Source organism: Centropristis striata, chromosome 21, assembly GCF_030273125.1.
Source record: "Centropristis striata isolate RG_2023a ecotype Rhode Island chromosome 21, C.striata_1.0, whole genome shotgun sequence".
Taxonomy (NCBI): Eukaryota; Metazoa; Chordata; class Actinopteri; order Perciformes; family Serranidae; genus Centropristis; species Centropristis striata.
Window position 1 is genome coordinate 17,219,313 of NC_081537.1, and position 20,636 is coordinate 17,239,948.

Below are 20,636 nucleotides of genomic sequence, written 5' to 3' on the forward strand. Positions count from 1 at the left end.
TAGATGTATTGCAAGCTCACAATATGGCCGTTCCCTGAATTCTTCTAAACTTACAAGTATCTACATTTTAACTATGAATAAAACAAGACAGGCAGCAGTATCTTAAGCAGAATAATTATCAGATTCAGAGCACATTCTTATAAAAATTCAATACTGTGGTGAAGTGTATGCCCTTCTAACAAATGTTCATGTCAATTTCATTCTGAACTTTCAAACAATGAGATAACTACAGGCTTTACTTCATAGAGTTCTTTAATTAAATGTCATATAATAGCTGTCGCACATGAGGAATCAGGTCCAAATGAACTGGAATGCCAGTCTGTCATTGTGCACAGATGCCAGGGTTTCTTGTTTAGGAAAGGTCTCTTAGCAACAAAGGCAACACAGTACATGAAGTACCAAGAGCTTTAAGCTGGAAGAGGTTTTCAGAGGTAAAGCAGCTCTTCAAACTTTCTTTTTGTTCTAACTTAAATTAAACATATGTTTAAATCAGAAATTTCTTGGTCAAGTTTGAAATGCTATATTATCTTAAAATCAAGTTTGATTTCACTCTGTCTTGCTCTTTATTAGTATTTTAGCATGTGTAGTCATAGCTTCACGAGTGTGTCACATTACTTTGTCGAGAGACTTTACTTACTTACGTAGATTTTCTGTTACTTCTTCAGCTTTTAACTGAACCTTCAGTCATCATTCCGAGATATGTCAACAGCACAGAGTCCAGACTCCAGTGGGGCGATAAGGGAGAGGAGCAGCAGTCATACTAATCAGGTGCCATTCACCCCTGAATTTAGCAAGATGCTGACCAAAAGCAGCCCGCGCTTTGGTGCACTGAGTCATCACTCCTTCTTCTCCCGGCACAACCCTCATCCCCACAGGGTGAAACATATTCAAGGTGAGCATGATGAATCATGCCTTAGTTTCTTTTCTTTGAAAGTTCAATCATGCCTGGGAATAAGCTTCTCTAAATGACAGTATATAACTGTGTTTTCTCATTTATCTATGCAGTACAGACAACATAGGGTGTTTTTAACCTTTACTTTTTTATTTTTAATTAAGGATCTGATACCAATAAATAAGAAGCATGTTGAAGAAAAGTTTGGAGATCATTATGTGGTTTCAAAATTGCATGAATGGGAGGAAGATTACATTTCTATTAGTTGCTTTAAACTGTTAACACCCACATTATACAACTGCTATGCAACCTACTGTACATATAACTGCTTTCACATAGTTAAAGGAATGCATTATGTAATTTTTCTGACAACTACAAATCTGCACTTCCATTTAAAGATGAATTAAAGCTGCACTAATCCATGGAGTCAGGCAAAATTTTCACCTAATTTTGCAGCAGGGTTATTATCATAATCTAAAACTAAAATGAAAATAAGCCGTGAAAAATATTGTTAGTAAACAGAAACTACATAAAAACGATATTTTCTTGTGAAAACATATATATAAAACAAAAATTCATGAAAGAATGTTAATTCATTTCAGTTCATTTTGGTATTGCAAAAAAGAGAAAATTTCCATTAACTCTGGTGACATTGAACCACAGAAATCGAACAGACTCTGCAAGTATTCCAAGTATGGATACAGATGATTCTGTCAGGTGAACAGATATGGATACAGATAAACGTGAACTCGCTCATTCCTACATTTCTAACCCTACAGCCACACCCAGTGTAGCTAAAAACCATGACAAACCCAATTTTCGTTACCTACTCACAAATATATGGCCAACAGACAAAGCAGGTGACTAGCTGTAAAAGAAAGTGGGGCATTTAGCAGCTGAAGAAACAGCTTTTTCTCTTAGGAGGAATATGATAATACTCCTCCTAAGATAATAAAGTGATAATATGGTACCACCTTAAAAAGTGTACTGCAGGTTAAGGCGTTAATGTTGTGCTACCCATTTAGCAGTATTTTTCCTCAGCCATTATCAAATGCAATTTCCAATTACAAAACTGTTGCCTGAGGTAATTATATCAAATGAGTTAACCTCCAGTAAAATATCTAAATGGATGCATTAACAAGGTTCTTATTCTGATGTTCCTAGAAGCATCCCTGCCTGATATTTCTAAGTTAAGTTACCAACACTGTGTGATATATTTCATGACAGGCATATGGACCCATGGAATAGTAATGTGACACATGAAAGAAATCACATTTTTGTCAGAGCGCTTGGGTTCATCCCTGAGGCTCTCATGAAGCTGCATCTTTAATCTGCCGCCTGTATACTTTCGAGTCATTTCCTTTGATTGCCACACACTTTTGAAGCACTTTGGTGTTGGTATGAGCTGTGAATATTGTGGCCCCCTCTTTCCCACAGGACTCAATGGTGGGCCCGTTTGTATGGTGAGGGATGATTGGTATGTTACCTCCTCATTATTTCCTCATCCACTTCTCAAGAGCCACGTCCTCAGGAAAGCAACGGATACCTCTTTTGCTTTTCCGCTCGTTCAGAATCATTATGGAGACAGAAGTACCAAAAACAAATCAGGTATGTTTACGTTTACACGCGGTGCCTACATTTTCTATTGACTGAAAGTACTTCAATTTGGCTTCAGAATTAAATGCTGAATTCATCATCATATTTCACAGCACAATTTTCCGAGGCCTGGAGGGATGAACTTAAAGAACTTGCTGCAAAAGTCCATTTGTCTTCTCAAGCACAAAAGGAAAAAAAACAGGAACAGGTATTGCTGTAATTGCTTTAATATATAGCAGTTTTCTGAGCTTTTAAAAAAAGACAATTTACAAGAGGTGTCTATGAACCATCAGTGACCTCTGAGACTCATTCTCAACAATTCTTCCCAGATACCAGAACAAGCTCAACCAATCCACTGTTATGTCTCTAGGTTCATAAATTCATTCCTTACTAACAAAGAAAAGGTAACACTGGGACATATTTTCAAGTGAAGTTTCTGCTCTGAAAAGCATGATTTTGTCAATGTATTCCAGGTCCAACCTGAGGAAGAACTTGTCCGCCGAAAGACCCAATATTCAGCTGAAACGGGGAGAATCGTCCCACCACCCACGCACTCTTACCAACGCAGATCCCATTCCCAGCACCTGAAGTACCCTCAGCCCTTCCATGATCAAGAACTCATGGTGAAATCCTCCTCCTTACCTCTCCAACAGTTCAAGAATGCTTTGACAGGGAAATGGGCCATAGCAATTTACTATTTTTCTTAAGATTTCCATAATCATAGATAACAATTCTTCAGAACATGCAGCCTCTTCCTCAAGATTGTTGGAAAATAGCCACCATCACAGCCCTCCCTGTCACCAGGCATCCAAGAAATCACTTTGAATATAAATTGTCATGTTTGCAAGCTAATGTTGTGATTTTCTTCCACCTCATCAGGTGTTTGAGCTACTGTGTCAGATCCTGCAGACAGATTCCCTCTCCACAGTGCAGCAGTGGCTCCTGCTTGCAGGCCAAAGAGGTAAAATGCTTCTCTGTTCCACATAGATACTCATTCTAATTTACGCATTGTGTGTATACGACGGTACTTTTTTTTTTAATAGATGCTGAAAACAGATACTACATTTGGAGACATCAGTGCTTAGTGTTATAATCACTTTAAATAAGATAACTATTCAGGAGACCGGCAACTTACATAATGATACAGAGGTTGCCTATCACGTCAATCAGCTCATTTAATTTCATGGACCATTTTTTCATAAATCTGCTGTATTTCTTCAGTCAAAGTCAGAGACAGCATATCACTATCTGTGTGTTTCAAAAATAATGTTTCCATGCTTACAGGAAATATTTTTAAGTTTAGGCAACAAAACTACTTTGTAAAGGTTCCAAAGGGTTTGCATTAAAAATAAATACCTCTGTACTTAACTAAGTTAATTTACAGGTTAACTTAAAAGAACATTGACTTTTGGTTGCAAAAGGGACAAGGGTTAAAGTCCCCCACTTGGTAAATAATCTTTCAAACTGTCCAGATTGTCAAAAAACCTCCAGTTTCTATTGTTGCACTTACAATCAATTAAGTATTAGATTTAAATTTACATTTAAATCCTGCCCAATTATTTTGCCAAAGAAAAATTAATTTTCATTTCTATTCATCAGATAATAGGTACTTATATTAACCACTGAAAGAACTTGCTACTGCTCCGCCAATGAGAACAATTACTGAACTCTCTCCCTATTATGTTGTTATGATGTTATTATGTGATATAACCTCAGAGAAAGACCTTGTGATGGGCATGATCAAGCAAGCTCTGGATGGTGTGGACCTCTCAGGCCATCATCAACAGGACTTTCAGAAGCTCAGGGCTTTTCCTGGTACATCTCTGTCGGTGTACGGTCCAACGTTCGACCAGTCGTGGAGAAAACCCCAAACAGCAAGGTCAGAATGATCTCTGAAAGTATAATCTTGTTTTTGTGTTAAAAAACATTTCAAGCTCAGCGTGTTCAACATTGTTCATTATTTCCACAGCTCATACAGAGGGAACCAAGCTTCCAGCGACGACAAACCAGGTAACTTCATGATGGAGAATGGTCAATCTACAGGGTTCTAGGCTCAGCTCACCTCCTTTGTCAGACCCTTTCTGGCCTGGAAAAGGAAGTCTATAGCCCCGTTTCCATTACATACATTAGTCCCACAAGTCTGCCCACCCGCTTACTTTGCCCTCTCAGACAGCGTGTCCCACAACTCCCTCGCGGCTTTTTTGCTGATTACATAAACACCATGTGTCTATTTCAATGCTACATAATCATTTTGTGACTATTTTGATCACGACGACACTGACGGGCTAACTCAGGTGCAAAATTAATTAATTAATTAATTATCCTTATCCGCACTCAGGTCGCGGGGGGCTGGAGCCAATCCCAGCTGACATTGGGCGATAGGCAGGGTAAACCCTGGACAGGACGCCAGACTATCACAGGGCTGACATATAGATACAGACAATCATGCTCTCATTCACACGGGCAATTTAGAGTCATCAATTAAACCTAAGTGCATGTTTTTGGACTGTGGGAGGAAGCCGGAGTACCCGGTGAGAACCCATGCTGACACGGGGAGACCATGCAAACTCCACACAGAAGAGCTGCAGGCTGGAGTCGAACCGGTTTCATTTGTTCAGTGTGAGGCGAAAGTGCTAACCACTACACCACCATTTAGCCATCAACCTAAACAAAAACAAGAAGATCAGTTGGTTGCCGGTTTCCTGGTTAGTGTGTTGGTTGCTCATGGTAATGGCGATTGTAAGAAGGAGGCAAGCGCTGGAAGAGGAGTTTGAGAGTGAGGTAGAACAAAGGAAAATAATAATGCGCCGACTCGTTGGTTTGAAGATTAGTGTGTAGCAGTGAGCATTAGACACTGACCTGTCACTTATTAATGTTCTTTTGCACTGGAAATTATTTGTGGTTAATTTTTTCGGAAAAACTGCTTGGAGCTCTGCAGCAGGACGTTGTTGAAATGACGTACTACCTTTCTCTCTCTGAGTGCGTTTTACCGTGTCTTTTATAATAGCACCAGAACATTCTCTTCTCCTTTCTTTCCTGCCTGCTGGAGTCTTTTTAAAAGCAGATGACTGCAGAGTTTTTGTGCGTTTTGTATTATATTTTAGCTCTTTTCCTGCTACGGCATATAGAAAGTGTTTTTAAATGAAGGCTCTTTTCATTTGGCAGCAGTCTTTCTGATGGCATTGCAGGAGGTTCTGGAAGTCATTTAAGTCGTCTTTGTCCTTTTTTCTTCTTTCTCTTCTGGAGGAAAATGTTAACAAAGTGTTTCTTTAAACCTTGTATTGCACATAAATTCAATCTTGTAAGGATTGTTTTTTTGTGTGTATTTCTGATGTGCATTTCACAAAATTGATACCACAAACCAAAACAGTGACTGTTATGAAATCCTTCTTTCAGTATAAAAAGGGTTGATCATTCTTCAAATTTTCTGTCAAGAGAAAAACACAACATTCAGCTAAATATGCTTTCATAGGATTATGATGTTGAATTTATTCAACACACGGACAGAGAATTACTGGCTTTTGCGACCCTGACTTGAGTATTCTTTTGCAGAGAGGATTGGAGATGCAGAGGTGCTTGAAGTCCACGCAGAAACTCAAGATCATCCACTGCAGCACACGGAGAGTGTTTAGAACTGGATTATCCTTATTTCTTTCACTTTATTTTTGTTTTCTCATTATGAGAACTGATTTTGTTCCCTTGTTTATTGGTCTCTTGATATATGGTATATGGATATACATCCATAAATAGAAACGTGAGTTAGATGATTCATCCAACAAAAACATTTAACATACTGGATTTTTCATAGACGGTACGATTGTTAGCTACCCATCATATAAGTCTTGATCTTGTCTAATCTAGGCTCTGAGTGAATACATTGTCTGACTAGAAAGGAGTAAACACTATCAGACTTGCAGCCAAAACCAATTTAGGGCTGCACAATATGAAAAATATATCTAATTGTTAATTGATTATTCTAACTAATGTTGCAAATTGCAATATGACTCATGACATTGGAGGGAACTATCTTTTTCTACAATCTACAAGGTCATTTAGCAGATGCTTTAATCGATCATGGTATGATTTTTTGTAAAGGGTCCATACCAAACCATTTTTTTTTCTAAATCTGTAGAATATATTCTAGAACTGTAATAACATTCTACCATTATTACTTAACATTCTGGAACTTTGACCTTACATAGAACTGTAACTTAACCTTCTGGAATTTTAAACTAATATTCTAGAACTGTAACTTCATACTCGACAATTTTAACTTAACAGTCTTGAATTATAACCATATCTTCTAGAACTAGAATGTCATACTCTGTATGTTAGCTATTTAAAACTAAAACTTAACATTTTGGAAATGTAAACTAATATTCTAGAACTGTAACTTAACATTCTACAATAGTAACTTACCAGTCTTAAACTGTAACACGATATTCTAGAACTGTAACTCGACTACAGGTTCTGTCCTCGACCTCGGAGGTCAGCACCGGTGTGCTGAGTAAATTTCATAGCCTGGAGAATATGTGTTTACTAATTATACTGAACAGATCTGCAAGAAACTTCCCAAAAGATCATTCAAAATATGCTCTGGTTACTATTTAATAAATGCTATCTGCTATTGCTTTTAGTTTTAATAATGCCGAGGTTTTTTTTTTTTAGATCTTCATTATAGTGTTTTAATTTTTTTTAATTTTAATTTTTCACTTTCACTTGTGTGGTTTTACAAATTGGCCTTTTCTGTTACTGTTTCAGTCTAACCTTATTCATTCATTGTTGTAAATTATTCAAGTTTTGTGCCGTTTTATTCTGTGTTTGTATTTACCTATTCAATGTGTTCTGTAAACTATATGACTATCCTGTCACTGACAAATTAAATACAAGAAAGGTTGTCTTTCCTTTGGCGTGAAGAAAATGTACAATAGCACTTTCACGCCACAGACTACATTTCTGGAACTGTGACACTTTGGTGCCACTTAGTGTCACTGAACCTGAATGTAATGCCTTAACTGTGCCTCATCACACAAACCGTAATGACGGCCCATGAAAATGACTGATAAGCATGTTCATGCATTCCAGTAACTATTAACAAACAAGTCCTTGCTATAGTATGCCTCTTCCCTGGTGGTGTGACTCCAGTTTGAGGTCAGCTGCCCTGGTCAGCAGGTGAAGTTCAGCATTTACGTCATATATCCTTCTCACAAGGACACCTGTTGGCTCCTGGCGATAAGAGGCAGCTGTTTGCTGGTGCTCTATCAGCACCGCTTCAGCAAGGCAGCATTGAAAAGAGAGGTCAGCCCTCTACCAAATGTTTTACAGACAGTGGCGGTTCTAGACCAATTTTACTGTGGGGGCCAATGAGGGGCCAGTGTTTAATCAGAGGGGCACATCAGCACACGAAAGAATGGCAAAGATGATATTTAAGCATTCAAAATCTTTGAATGTCTTGAAAAAGACACAAAATGACCAAAAAAGACACAAAATGACCAAAAAAAAAATACACAAAATAACTAAAACAGACACAAAAAAAGAAACATAAATGACACAAATGTCCAAAAAAGACACAAAATGACTTACAAAGACATGTAAAGACATGAAAAGGATTCAAAAATGGACAAAATAGCCCCATAAGACTCCATAGAGTTAAACTATTACACAATGTACACATTCTGGGTTTCTTTTGTGTACAATGAGATATTGTTTGAACAAAAAAAGGTTAGAATTGTTTCATTGTTCATTGTTATAAATTGATCATTTTATTATTAATTTGACACAGGGGCCACAGCAGGGGCCAAAGGCTTCTTTACAGGGGCAGTGGCCCCTGTAGGCCCCTGTGTAGAACCGCCTCTGTTTACAGATATGACATTAACCCCTCTGTACATACACACAAAAACAGAGACCTCAATAATGTACTGTGTATCATACAACGAGATACAAAGTGAGAGGGTGGAGCTAGAAGTAGTAGTAGTAGTAGTAGATAGGTGTCAGCTGAATGGAAAGTTCTCAGGCTGAATCCTTGAACACTTCTAGACTCCCTGGGAACGTGCCTGTTAAGTCTACAAGTGCTAACCCAAAATTCATACATGCCACAACGAGCCCACAAGCAAACATTCTGCAGACTTCTCACAGGGTCTGTATAAGGTGCAAACTTCACTGATTTAATGACTCACAATTCATTGCAATATGGACATGACGCATCATCAAAATCATCACATCTCATCAGGAAAGAAAAATATTGTATTAAAACATTAGTTCATTCCTGATAGCCATAAATAATATTCAACTACATTATGGTATGGACATATGTACAGGTATAGGGTGCCACAGGAATGAGTTCTTAAACCTGGAAATAAGTGAGAATTTTAGGGCCTGGGGTCTAGCCTCTCAAACTCAGTGAGGAATTTGAATGAGTTGGTGGTTAGATGCCTGAAATAAGGTCTGTGGTTAACACAAGCTGAAGAGATGAACGTGTTTTGTTTTATGTCATGAAATACGTTAGTAGATATTCCTGCTTGTGAATTTTGAAGTTTCTACATGTCCTTAAAAAGGCAGTTGCCAACAAGTGGCTAAATGAGACTACAGTGGTTGTCGGCGATATTAAACGCCATTACGCCGAAACGGACGGAAACTCTCTCACTAATGGCCTTACAGTCTGTAGTCATGTTTTCTGTGCTCTTGAAAACTCTTGTAGATTGTAGATAAGTTTAATAAGTAATTTATTAGACCATCTAGCATAACTGTAATGAAGACAGGCAACCACGAAGTAGTTCAATATTGCATAACGTAAGCTTTTTATTCCTGTCGGGTGCATAAATGCTTCAAACATCAAAAAGTGGTGTTCATTATCCTGAATCCAGGATAGACGGGGATGGCCTGCAAAAATATTTTGCTTCTTCTCTATAGGCTGTCAAGGTAATACAAATACATATTATTGCAACACAGCCTATATAAGTGGCATTACAATGCACTGCTTTAATAGATAAAGAAAAATGGCAACACAACAAAGGGTCCAGTTCCAGTTTAATTAGTCATAGTCCTGTCCTCATTTACATTTACATATTTCTAAGTGTTATTACACATTATCTAAGTGTAAATTACTTGAATAAGTTCAGAGAAGACCAAGTGAATGAATCAATTAAGTCATGAATGGCTGAATGTGTGAATTAACTGAACTAAATAAATAACCTACATTGTGCCTAGGGGTCACAATGACATCATTTTGTGTCCAGTGTTAGTATTCACACACATGGTTACAGGCCAAAAGGATTTAGCCTCAGATGAGAAAGGATAAGGAGACTGAATCCTGGAATTTCACTCCAAAGAAGAAAAGGCTATCAGAACAGTTGATTTTAGAGGATTAACATTTCCCCTCACCCCCTGAAGACCTTATTTCCTCTGTCAAATTTATGCTGACATATGTGGAGGTATATAACCATGTGAATGCAAATTATTTTTTCCCTATGGTACACACACACCAGAAGAGAAAACTATAGAGCCACAATATGCAAATAAGAATCAATTAGTTATTGAACTGATGTTAGAAAGCTGAAGCATTTGCAAATATAACACAGGCTGTACAGTCATGGAAAAAATTATTAGACCACCCTTGTTTTCTTCAATTTCTTGTTCATTTTAATGCCTGGTTAGCCTGGGTATACCCAGACTGCCTTGCGCTCTCCATTTAATTTCGAACTGCCAAAGGGTCTGGAAACCACAGAGGTTTCTTAGCCCTATTTTAGGGATCCAATCACAGAACGGGGAGGGACGGCAAGACGATGGCGCGTACTACCAGGCAGACGGAAGCTTGTAGTATTCTTACGGATCCAACATGGCTGCAGCAGACGCGAAACTCTCTTTAGCTGTAGATGGTGTTTTAAATAGTTTAGAGCGAAAGTTGAAAGGCGAAAGGTCTCTCGGTGGCTCCGCTGTCCCCCGGCTCGTAGCGAGATCACCGGTGTTACAGTAGCGGGGCTAATAGCGGTAGCGTTACGCTACCGTTACGCTACCGTTACGGCGTTACGGTAACGGGGCTATTAGCTATTAGCCGCTAACGCCGGTGATCTCACTACGAGCCGGGGGACAGCGGAGCCGCCGAGAGACCCGCAGCAGCTTGTTTATTGCCCATAAAATCAGTGGATGTGTGTGGCTGAATGACATGAGGGGGAATAAAGCGTGAAAATAAATGATCTTGCAGAAAGCGAGAACTGGAGAAGCAAAGCAGCAAGCAACACTCTCACAGACACACACACAACAAACATCAATTTCTGTTGCTCTACTACGTCACCTGGTATAACTGATACGATTGGCTAAGAGCTACCTACAGACGCTTTTGATAGACATTCTAAGCGCCCAATAAACGGCTCCGGAGGATCATAAACCACACCTCCTCTACGGAGAAATGAACGGCTGGTTCCCAGACTAGATCTCATTTGAGATTAGTCTGGTGTTAGCCAGGCTAATGCCTGGTACAACTTAATGTACATTTGTTTGGAGAAATATAATATAATTGTTAAAGTGCCTTTAAAAAAAACAAAAAACAAAAAACAACTTATTAAGAGTTCATCTCTGCATCCCACCACACAGCAGCTTCAATTTTTTTTTTTTTTTTTTGGTGATTGCTAGCAGCAAGCTACTTGCCTTTTCCTGTGTGACACTTGCGGCTAATGCAACAAGATTTTCTGTGTGTGTGTGTGTGTGTGTGTGTGTGTGTCTATCCTCCCTCCCTCCTCTCACACTATCTACTCTATTCTATTCTGCACAAACAACATCTTTTGCACATCTGGGGAGGGGCGATCTCCTCTTTTGCTCTCTCTGAGGTTTCTTCTTTTTTTTTTTTTAGGAATTTTTCTTATCTGCTGCGAGGATCAAAGGACAGAGGATGTTGTTCCCTGTACAGCCTGTACCCTCGGCTGCAAACCTGTTATTTGTGATAATGGACTGTATAAATAAAACAGAATTGAATTAATTATAACCTATATATTTATGGCGTTCCATGTGCCGGACCATAATGATGGTAAACATAGACGTGTCATGGAGGAAACATTTAAGCTCTCAAATGAATACTTTCTGATCTCTATTAAGTAAACTTTCGTGCATCATTCTTGTGTTTACCTTTTACAATTGAACAATGTTTCACTTGGATTTGATAGGATTCTCTTTTGTCTTGGGCTGAGATATGTGGATTGAATATGTTTGACTTTAAAAACAAACAAACAGAATAAAGGACTTTTTTGCCATTGAATCATGATTTGACTGTGGCTATAATAGCCATCCATTCAGGAATGCTTCATGAATACAGATGTATGCACAAGTGGAAATATATGGATTTCTTAAACACAGAGCATGAATTAATCAATTTAATTGAATTATTGAATTTAATTCATTTTTTTTCTCCATAACACCTCCTTTTTTAAAACTCACTAGACATTTAAAAATGTAAAGAGGAATATACCTAAAGAGGAATAATAACACTTGACTGTGGCTGTCATAATTCATGCATGGATATTACCATTAGTTATTAATTAAGCAACGGTATTGGATCAGTACTTGTATCGGTCCACATTTATATGTGCCTTTCAAACACTCAAGGACACTGGGCAATAGTTTGAACAAGACAAAACAGGGAATGAAAAAAAGACACAAGAAATAAAACAAAACAAGGAAAGTGCGGTGTGGTGACAGAAAATAATAAAACAAAGAAAAAGTGCGGTGCAATCATACGGAGTAAGCGAATTTTAACAGATGAGTTTTGAGTCTGGATTTGAATAGTGGGAGAGAGAGAGCAGTTAGGTGATGAGGTGGGCAGAGGGTACAGAGAGGTGGATGGATGAGGAAGATCGGATGGAGCAGGAGGAGGTGGCAATGTGGAGGAGATCGGACAGACGAGGAGGAGCGAGGTTGTGGATGGCCTTGAAGGTGTAGAGGAGGAATTTTGTAGATATGCGAGATTTGTGACTGAAAAAAGTCAGATTGGTGCATCTCAATTAATCACAAGAATTGCTGCTTGATCCGCAGCTCCTCTTTTCCGCATGTAAAAGTGTCCTTGATCAGGACATTCGGTCCAGATGGGCAGGCCCACCTCAGGCGGGCTTTGTGAGGTAGGGTCATCATACAGTATGCCGACCATGCACGACTCTGTGTCAAGAAAACATTAATCAATGGCGCATTTGAATATATTCTGAGCTATTATTACTCTACATATATATTCTACAGTCCCTGATTGGAGTTATCACAGTCTTCCAAGTAAGAGGATGTCAGAACAAAAGGATAATAAAATCCTCTTCATCTCTGCAGTAAAAAAAATGTGTTTTGACATATTTAATTGTTTTTGAGAGTCTACTTTCAGTGGTCAGCACCTCATTAAAACCCATGGTGTGCATTACTTTTCTATCTTTATATTTAGATTGTTCTGGGAGTTTGAAGTAATGTACTCAGCAGCCAGCTAATATCAGTGGCCTTAAATGTCCGTTGTCATATCTTGTGTGTTAGATAAAAATGCAACCAATAACACCCATTATATTTAAAGCGATACATGCTTTTAGTCTTGTTTTTCTCTGTGAGGCTCGACTTGATATTCTCCAGGAACATTGTTCAAATATGGAACAAGGGAGAAATAAATGTAATGTCAAATGAGCAAGTGAGTACTTGGTATCAGTTGATACCCAAAGTTAAGGCATCAGTGACTGAAAAAAAGTTGCATCAGTGCATCCCTATTAATTACAAGGTTTGCTGTTTGATCCACTGCTCCTTCTGTCCGCATGTCAAAGTGTCCTTGATCAGGACATTCGGTCCAGATGGGCAGGCAAGAGCCTTACATGGCAGCTCCACCACCATCAGGGTGTCCTATACACATCCATTATGTATGGTGCGAGGAGGCTGCCTCAGCAGTGGGGGTCACTAACAGTAATCATTACTATATATATATATATATATATATATATATAGTGGTCTGTTCTCAAGTAGCTACTGTAATTATTAACTAATTTCTATTTTATTTCTATTTGTAAATATCTTTATTTACTTAAGACATGCATTTGTATTTTATATTGTTGTATATTTAACATAAATTGCTTTTTAAAAACCTGTTATTTAAAAAATGACTTTCCATTCTATTCTTATACAGCAGCAACTATCTCAAAGCCATTTCCTCCCCCAGGGATCAATAAAGTATTTTTTAATTCTGATTCTTCATATGTCAGAGCGATGTAGAGATGGCAGCTGGCGGCACAGCTTTCCCTCTCTAGCTCTCTTTTAGTTAATAAAACTCTTGAGAAATGTGGCCTTCAGAACAGGATTCAGAACGGGCCCTATCTTCTTCTCTAGCTGTTATCTTTGACCGTCCTTCACAGGCCGTATAAAGACCGAGCCACACTCTGTTGCTTTGCTGTCACTGCCAAAGACAGACAATATGCTGCCTGCTGTTGTAAAGCTCTGCTGTGGCATCTCCTACCCACATCTGAGGAGTCTTGCAGGTAATTGTCTCTCTGTTTGTATTCCTTTTCAATGCAAACAATGCATTTTGAGTTAGACAAAGCTTTTGTCTCTCTTAACTTTCAATCATGCAGGACTTCAACGCACAGCTGTGGCAGTGATAGGCCAGGAGCTCACACACCTGCAGAGATGGGGAGAGGTCCAACATCTCATGAGAACGCATGCTGGATTAAATTATAATGGTAAAAACAACAACAACTACAATTCTGTTCTGGTGTTATTGTTGAAAGATTATTAAGAAGAATCTTTGCAGAGCCCAAACCCGAAGGTGTAAAGCCTGTGCCTTTGAAAGATCAGCTCTTCTTTGTACAAGAAGGCCAACAAGCAATGAGGAAGGCACTGAGTATGTTGGAAGACACACAAGGATGGAAGGTCGAGATCACAGAGGTAATCACTGATTCAAGTGTAATGCCAGACTAATAAAAGGTACTTGTATCTTCCTCGAAAGTATATTTGTCTCTCTTTTCTTCAAACCTCCAAGGTCCTTGTGTTAAGTTAACTGAATAAAAGCCTGCCTGCCTGCCTTCCTGATTCTCTTTTCAGAGTGAGGGGGATGTGATCTGCAGCAAAGTGATGCCAGGTGTTGGGAAGGTCTTCAGGCTGGAGGCGGTCCTTGAGGCTAATGTGGATGAGCTCTATGACCTTCTGTTTGTCCGAGTGGAGGAGATGCACGAGTGGAACCCGAGCATACAGCAAATCAAAGTGAGATGCTTGATATTTTATATAAAAATACCATACTAATTTCAGCAGCCTGAGTTTAGAGGAGATCTGTAAACTTCTGTAAATTTCTGAAAACCTTTCCTAACTAGTTAAGACTTCCCTTTTACTTTAGTGAGGTCTAGTTTTCTGCACATATCTGCTTATAGACAAAAATAAATGCATTCTGACATTAAACAAATATTTGTAATGTAAAGAGACAGTGGGGTAGTGGTATTCCAGTTGCACTAAGTATATGATAGATATGCAATATATACTATGGCTGTTTTGTGCTGCACCTTTAAGTTTGATTCAGTCTTGCAGTCCATGTTGTGATTTGCAAACTTGTGATTTTCTTGTAGGTTCTGCAGCGCGTTGGACCCGAAACTATCATCACACACGAGGTTTCAGCCGAGACAGCGATTGGCCAAAGGGATTTTCTGAGTGTCAGACACAGTTTTAAACAGAAGTCCAGCGTTTATCTCGGAGGAAAAGCGATCCAGCTGGACACCTTCCCACCTCAGGCGGGCTTTGTGAGGTAGGGTCATCATACGGTATGCAGACCATGCATGACTCTGTGTCAAGCAGGCATTAATCATCACACACGTTTTAATATATTCTGAGCTTGCTTTCTGTCGTAATATACAGCTCCTGATTAGAGTATTCTTCTAAGTAAGAGCATGTCAGAACAAAGTAATACATTTGTGTTTTGACATATTTAATTGTTCTTGAGAGTCTACTTCCAGTGGTCAGCACCTCATTAAAACCCATGGTGTGCATTACTTTTCTATCTTTAGTATTGGATTGTTCTGAGAGTTTGTGGTAATGTGCTCACCCGCCAGCTAATATCAGGGGCCTTAAATGTCAGTTGTCATATCTTGTGAGTTAGATAAAAATGTGACCAATAACACTATTCTTCAAACATAGAGCAAGTGAGACATAAATGAAATGTCAAATGTAACATTACCTGTTATGCATATGTGTTTGCAGCTGGGACAGAACTTATGGGGGAAAAAATTAAATACTGTACATTATGAAAGTTGACAATGTAAAATACAAAATAAAGTTACTAACTTACTAAATTTCTTAGAAGCAAACCATTCTAAAACCGTTCTAGAAAGTAGCAGAAAACAGAAATAATAACTTAAATCTATATTTTTCTACTTCTTCTATTTTCTATACTTTCAAGAGACCCAAGGACACTTTACAATAGGCTTAAATAAACCCTACTTGGACACAAATTAGTTATTGACAATGTGTACTTATAGAGCCGAGGATGGACCAACCTGCATCATCATTCAGGCTCTGGACGACGACCAAGGAAAAAGCCGCTTTACATGGCTTCTAAATATGGATGTAAAGGTAAAAACAATTTACTTGTACTTTAATTTGTGCAGGAGATTAGAAAAAGGCATCTGTAGACTCCAATATGTGCAATATCCTTTTGTTGAGATGCACATCTTTGTGTCATAAATAATATTGCACTGATGCACTCCCATGTATGCAATAATACTTTGCAGCTGCCTTTCCTCTTTCTTTACACCGTTTCAGTGCTATAGCAACCAGACTTTTATTTGATGAGCAGTGAGCTTCTCAGATTATACTATTTTTGCTGTATAATAGTACCCCATCTATTTCAACAACATTCACAACATGGAGTTATTACTGTAGAATGGGGTGACATGGACTTAAAAAAACCATATAAAATTCATGATATTTCAGGGTATTTTTGCAACAACAATATTCTTGATTTGACAAAATACATATAAAATATGATTTCTTAAAATGAATCTGTATAAATAAAAATCACCAATCACCATTGATCTAAATTGTAGTGTAAAGTGCAAATACCAAATATTATTATAGAAAATATTACAAATACTGCAAATGTCAGTGGTAATGATGACATGTAACTAAGAGCATTTATCAAGTATTAATTAACTCAAGTTACAATTTTGAGGTGCGTCTACTTAAATTAGCAGCCAGCTTTAGTTACTTTTCACATCAAAATTTAACATAAACGTGATTAAACATTTTTTTTTCTAAATTAAACCACATAAAAGTATATTAAGCAGTTATAATTAGCCCTACCTTGACAACAGTAAAATGCTGCTTACATACATGAATCCAACAAAATATAAAGAATGTAAAAAACAATCTAAGTGGGGTCATTCTGCATAACGAGCACTTTTACTTTGTTAAAGTTAAAGTACTAGCAAAAATCTGGCATCACTACGTCAAGAAGTAGGAATGTTGCCATTATTGCAATATACATTTTTTGGATCATAAACGATAAGGCACATCCCTACTATAGGAATGCTTTAATAGCTTGTGTTTCAGTTCAGGAGCTGCACCATAAGTTGCTCTCAGTGGTTCTAACTCTCACAGGAATAACAACACAGAACCCGGCCAAAACAAATCACTGTGATACAGGATACACAGTTTTGAGATAAGCGCTAGCTCCAGAAAACACAACATACAATCACAACTAAGCACACTGCAGGCGAGATGAGGAAACAGACCTGAGAAGGCAGGAGGTGGGTGGAGGGAGCAAACAGCTAGATAAACCAACAGCAGCATGGGAGGTGAAGAGCAAGAAGCTGATGCTTTACAGGACATTAAACCTGCTGGGTGTGTGGAGATAAAAGAAGCTGGTTCTCAGGGGATTCTAGTGTTGTAAATTGTAAAAGTACCAGTTGAGAAAGTCAGCACTAAATGCACTTAAAAGCACTTGTTCTAGGGAAACACATGCAATATTTGAGTGATTTATTATGATATATAACATGATTAGGTTGTTACTACTGAGGCAGCTGGTATAATTACCTATTATACAAAGGGGATACATCTGAGATTATTAATGTTTTCTAGGAAATAAGGAGAATAACTTCATGTAGCAAACATTTAGATTCAGCTTTTGCTCTTTATTAGTAATATTGGATCATTTAATTTATCTCTTTAGGTATCAAATAGTCACTTTGATAACATCTTATGAGCAGTTTGGCCTATTAATTATCTAATAACAATCTGAATGCAGTTAGATTTAGGGCTGGCCCCTCTTAGTCGACCAATTGGTTGTTTTGTCTACACTTTGGACAAATATTCTTGACTTGACTGGTCATTTTTAATGCTTTGTTTTTAATGCTGAATGACTCATTTTCAAGAAAACTTTTGAGCACATCTCTGGTAAACCGAAAAGTGGTGCTTTTACATCGACTATTAAACTATAAGACAAAATCGTGTTAGTAGACTGGTCGAGAAGTTTGATTTAGGTGTTTTACATGCAAAATTAAAAACTAAATAAAAAATAGGTATGTGTACCGTGGCGGGGCAGCAATATTAAACCACATAAATAAAACATGACATTTCTCATGCGATAAAAAAAACAAATAAAAACATCACCAAAAAGGTATGGAGCACCTTGAAGTCCTCCTCAATCTGCTCCAGGTTGTTTCTCTACTCCCTTCGTCTTCGGTGCACAGTAAAACCAGTCCACTCTGGTCTCATTGCGCTCCTCAAAGTCTTTAAACATGTTTTAGTCATATCAGGGATAATTGTCCAAACAGCAGGAAGTCCTCGCACAATTTCTTTGAAGGTAAAACGTCTTAACAGAAGCAGAAATCCACGGTGGAAACACCGCGAGCATTTTAGCAATTAGCTAGAAATAGCGCACCTGCTATTGTGATTATTGCGTCACTTATCGTCACTCGCCAGGTGGTGCACTTACTGCCTAATTGAGTTAACGTTAGACGCAACCTTTTTTTTTTTTTATAGTAATGCTAACCATAACTTTATGGAGTCTTAGGATATTTTGTCCATCTTTGAATCCTTTTCATCCTGCCTGTATATGCCACTTAAAAAATGTTTAAATGCCATGTTTTTCAGCACAACCTCACCTATATGACCTAATAATAATAGATTTTTTATTCTGACTTACTGGATCAACATTTTGAACCAAAAAGAAACAAAGAAAAACCAAGATAAATGTGATCTTGTGATTGTGTGTGATCCTGTCACCCAACTCTGGTTTTTATTCAAGTGTGACTCGATTTTATTTGTGTCTTGTGTGTTTAACTTTAGCGTAACAATTTTGGTCATTTTGTGTCTTTTTTTAGTCCTTAAGTCCAACATAAAATGTGATTTTGAATCTTTTTTTTTTTACTTTCAAAACACTATCATGCTCAATAAAAAAAATTAAATGTTGCAAATGTGAACAAATGTCGCAGATATAACATATAAGAGGGTTCCATCCAGTTCTATAATTTCATACAAAATATATTTGACCTTGTCTCCAGTTTTACTTGGTATATCATCATTAAACTGAAACTGGCCTCATGGAGTTTACAGCCAGAACTTTAGAGGTAAATTTAAAGTAGGGCTCCATGCTGCTTTGTTTTTACGTCTGGATGTGATTTAGAAGTCATGCTTTTGAGCTTTTGGTGACTCCAGAGGGTTAACCCTTATTTATCGCATTGCATATTGCTCACAAACTGCTAACAACAACAACAACAACAACATGTTGTAAACATTAAAGACGTATCTTTTCCGGAGAGTCCGCTCAGTGCGTAGTGTCTCCTGTGGTGAGCTCTGCCCCCCTGCGGCCGCACAAGCAGGAGCAGCTTCTTCTCTGCTGCAGCTGCTGACTGATTACCTGTCCTTTGGTGCAATTTTCTGTTTCAATTACAGTTTAAAATTTGCAGTTTATATTTCACTCTATAAGGAATATGTATTGATGTAAGGTGCTTCAGATAAAATAATAATAATAATTATGGCTGCACAATTAATCAAAATTTTATCAAAACCTCAATATTAACTTGTGCAATATCCTAAGCACATAAAACAGAGTATTCGTTAAAAGCAAAATATGTGTCAAAATACTGACCTTTGCAAAAAATAAGACATAATGATGCAAAATAGAATAATGATGCAAAAATGAGTATTCCCTCCAATATTGTGAATCATGTCACAATTGCAATATCACTGAAAAATAATTGCAAAGCGATATTTTTTTCCAAATTGTGTACCCCTTGTAATCATATTAATAAATTAATTATATCAATCATAATGCATAATGCTTTAAGCTTAATTTCACAGGAAACCACACAGAAGAGATCCATGATGTAGAAAAGTATATGTATAAATATGTATTGGTAATGTTATCGTCTTTTGGAACTGTCATCTGCAGCTTGCACTTTTTTTCTTTCTCATTATATAACTGTTCAGTTCATATTACTGCATAACAATTCATTTTTTTTTAAATGTGGATTATGAAACCAGAAAGTGTGCAATTGATGAATATAATGAGGATATTAAGAAAATAGAATTCAGGCATCTAACAGAGTCTTAATGTTTTTCTCAGGGCTGGCTGCCAAAGTCTATTGTCAATCAGGCGTTGCCCAGAAGACAGCTGGATTTCACCAGACACCTCCGCAGACGTCTCACAGCGAGCGCCACCCTGGGCTAACTGAGTCTGTGTGACACTCACACTGCAGCAGCACCTCTGTCATCACTCACAGGGGAAGAGACCGGGAGATGGAGGTACGGTGACAGACTGGCTGCTCGGCTGTTGGCCGCCCTTTCAAGAAGGCAGAGACGCTGCCTGGAGGAGAGCCTCAGCTCCACAGCTGGCAGACACCAGTGACAGCAGCCCGGTGCCGGCCTGGCAAAAAAAGCTGGCTCATAATAGGAATTAATGTCACAGTGTGCCATTTAAACCTCAAGACTAGGAGCCATCACTTGTCTGTTGACACATGACTTACTGCATGTGACTGGACAAAATAAATAAGGTTCTTGAAAATGCGTATTTTGCTTGATTCTTTTTCATCCATCACCTTGTAAACATACATTATACTACAATAATAGCAAAACTTCAACTCTTAACTCAATACATTAGGTAATTTAATACAGTAGATATGATTGGAATGACTTAGTAAAAGATAAACTAACAAGGACACCTATT

General features: G+C 38.0%; 2 protein-coding genes across 2 annotated transcripts; both read left to right on the forward strand.

Moving 5' to 3' along the window:
- Window positions 1-669: 669 nt before the first annotated feature.
- On the forward strand, window positions 670-7,385 carry tbata (thymus, brain and testes associated). Its single transcript, XM_059324921.1, has 8 exons — window positions 670-892; window positions 2,330-2,500; window positions 2,602-2,696; window positions 2,962-3,111; window positions 3,368-3,449; window positions 4,205-4,367; window positions 4,458-4,498; window positions 6,041-7,385. The coding sequence occupies exons 1-8, from the start codon at window positions 700-702 to the stop codon at window positions 6,118-6,120; spliced, it is 975 nt and encodes a 324-aa protein (XP_059180904.1). The 5' UTR covers window positions 670-699; the 3' UTR covers window positions 6,121-7,385.
- Window positions 7,386-13,884: 6,499 nt separating this feature from the next.
- On the forward strand, window positions 13,885-20,461 carry star2 (steroidogenic acute regulatory protein 2). The gene is made up of 7 exons (XM_059324057.1): window positions 13,885-13,965; window positions 14,059-14,166; window positions 14,238-14,371; window positions 14,528-14,686; window positions 15,043-15,218; window positions 15,949-16,042; window positions 20,037-20,461. Exons 1-7 carry the CDS (start codon window positions 13,902-13,904, stop codon window positions 20,139-20,141), a joined length of 840 nt encoding a protein of 279 aa, XP_059180040.1. The 5' UTR covers window positions 13,885-13,901; the 3' UTR covers window positions 20,142-20,461.
- Window positions 20,462-20,636: the final 175 nt, after the last annotated feature.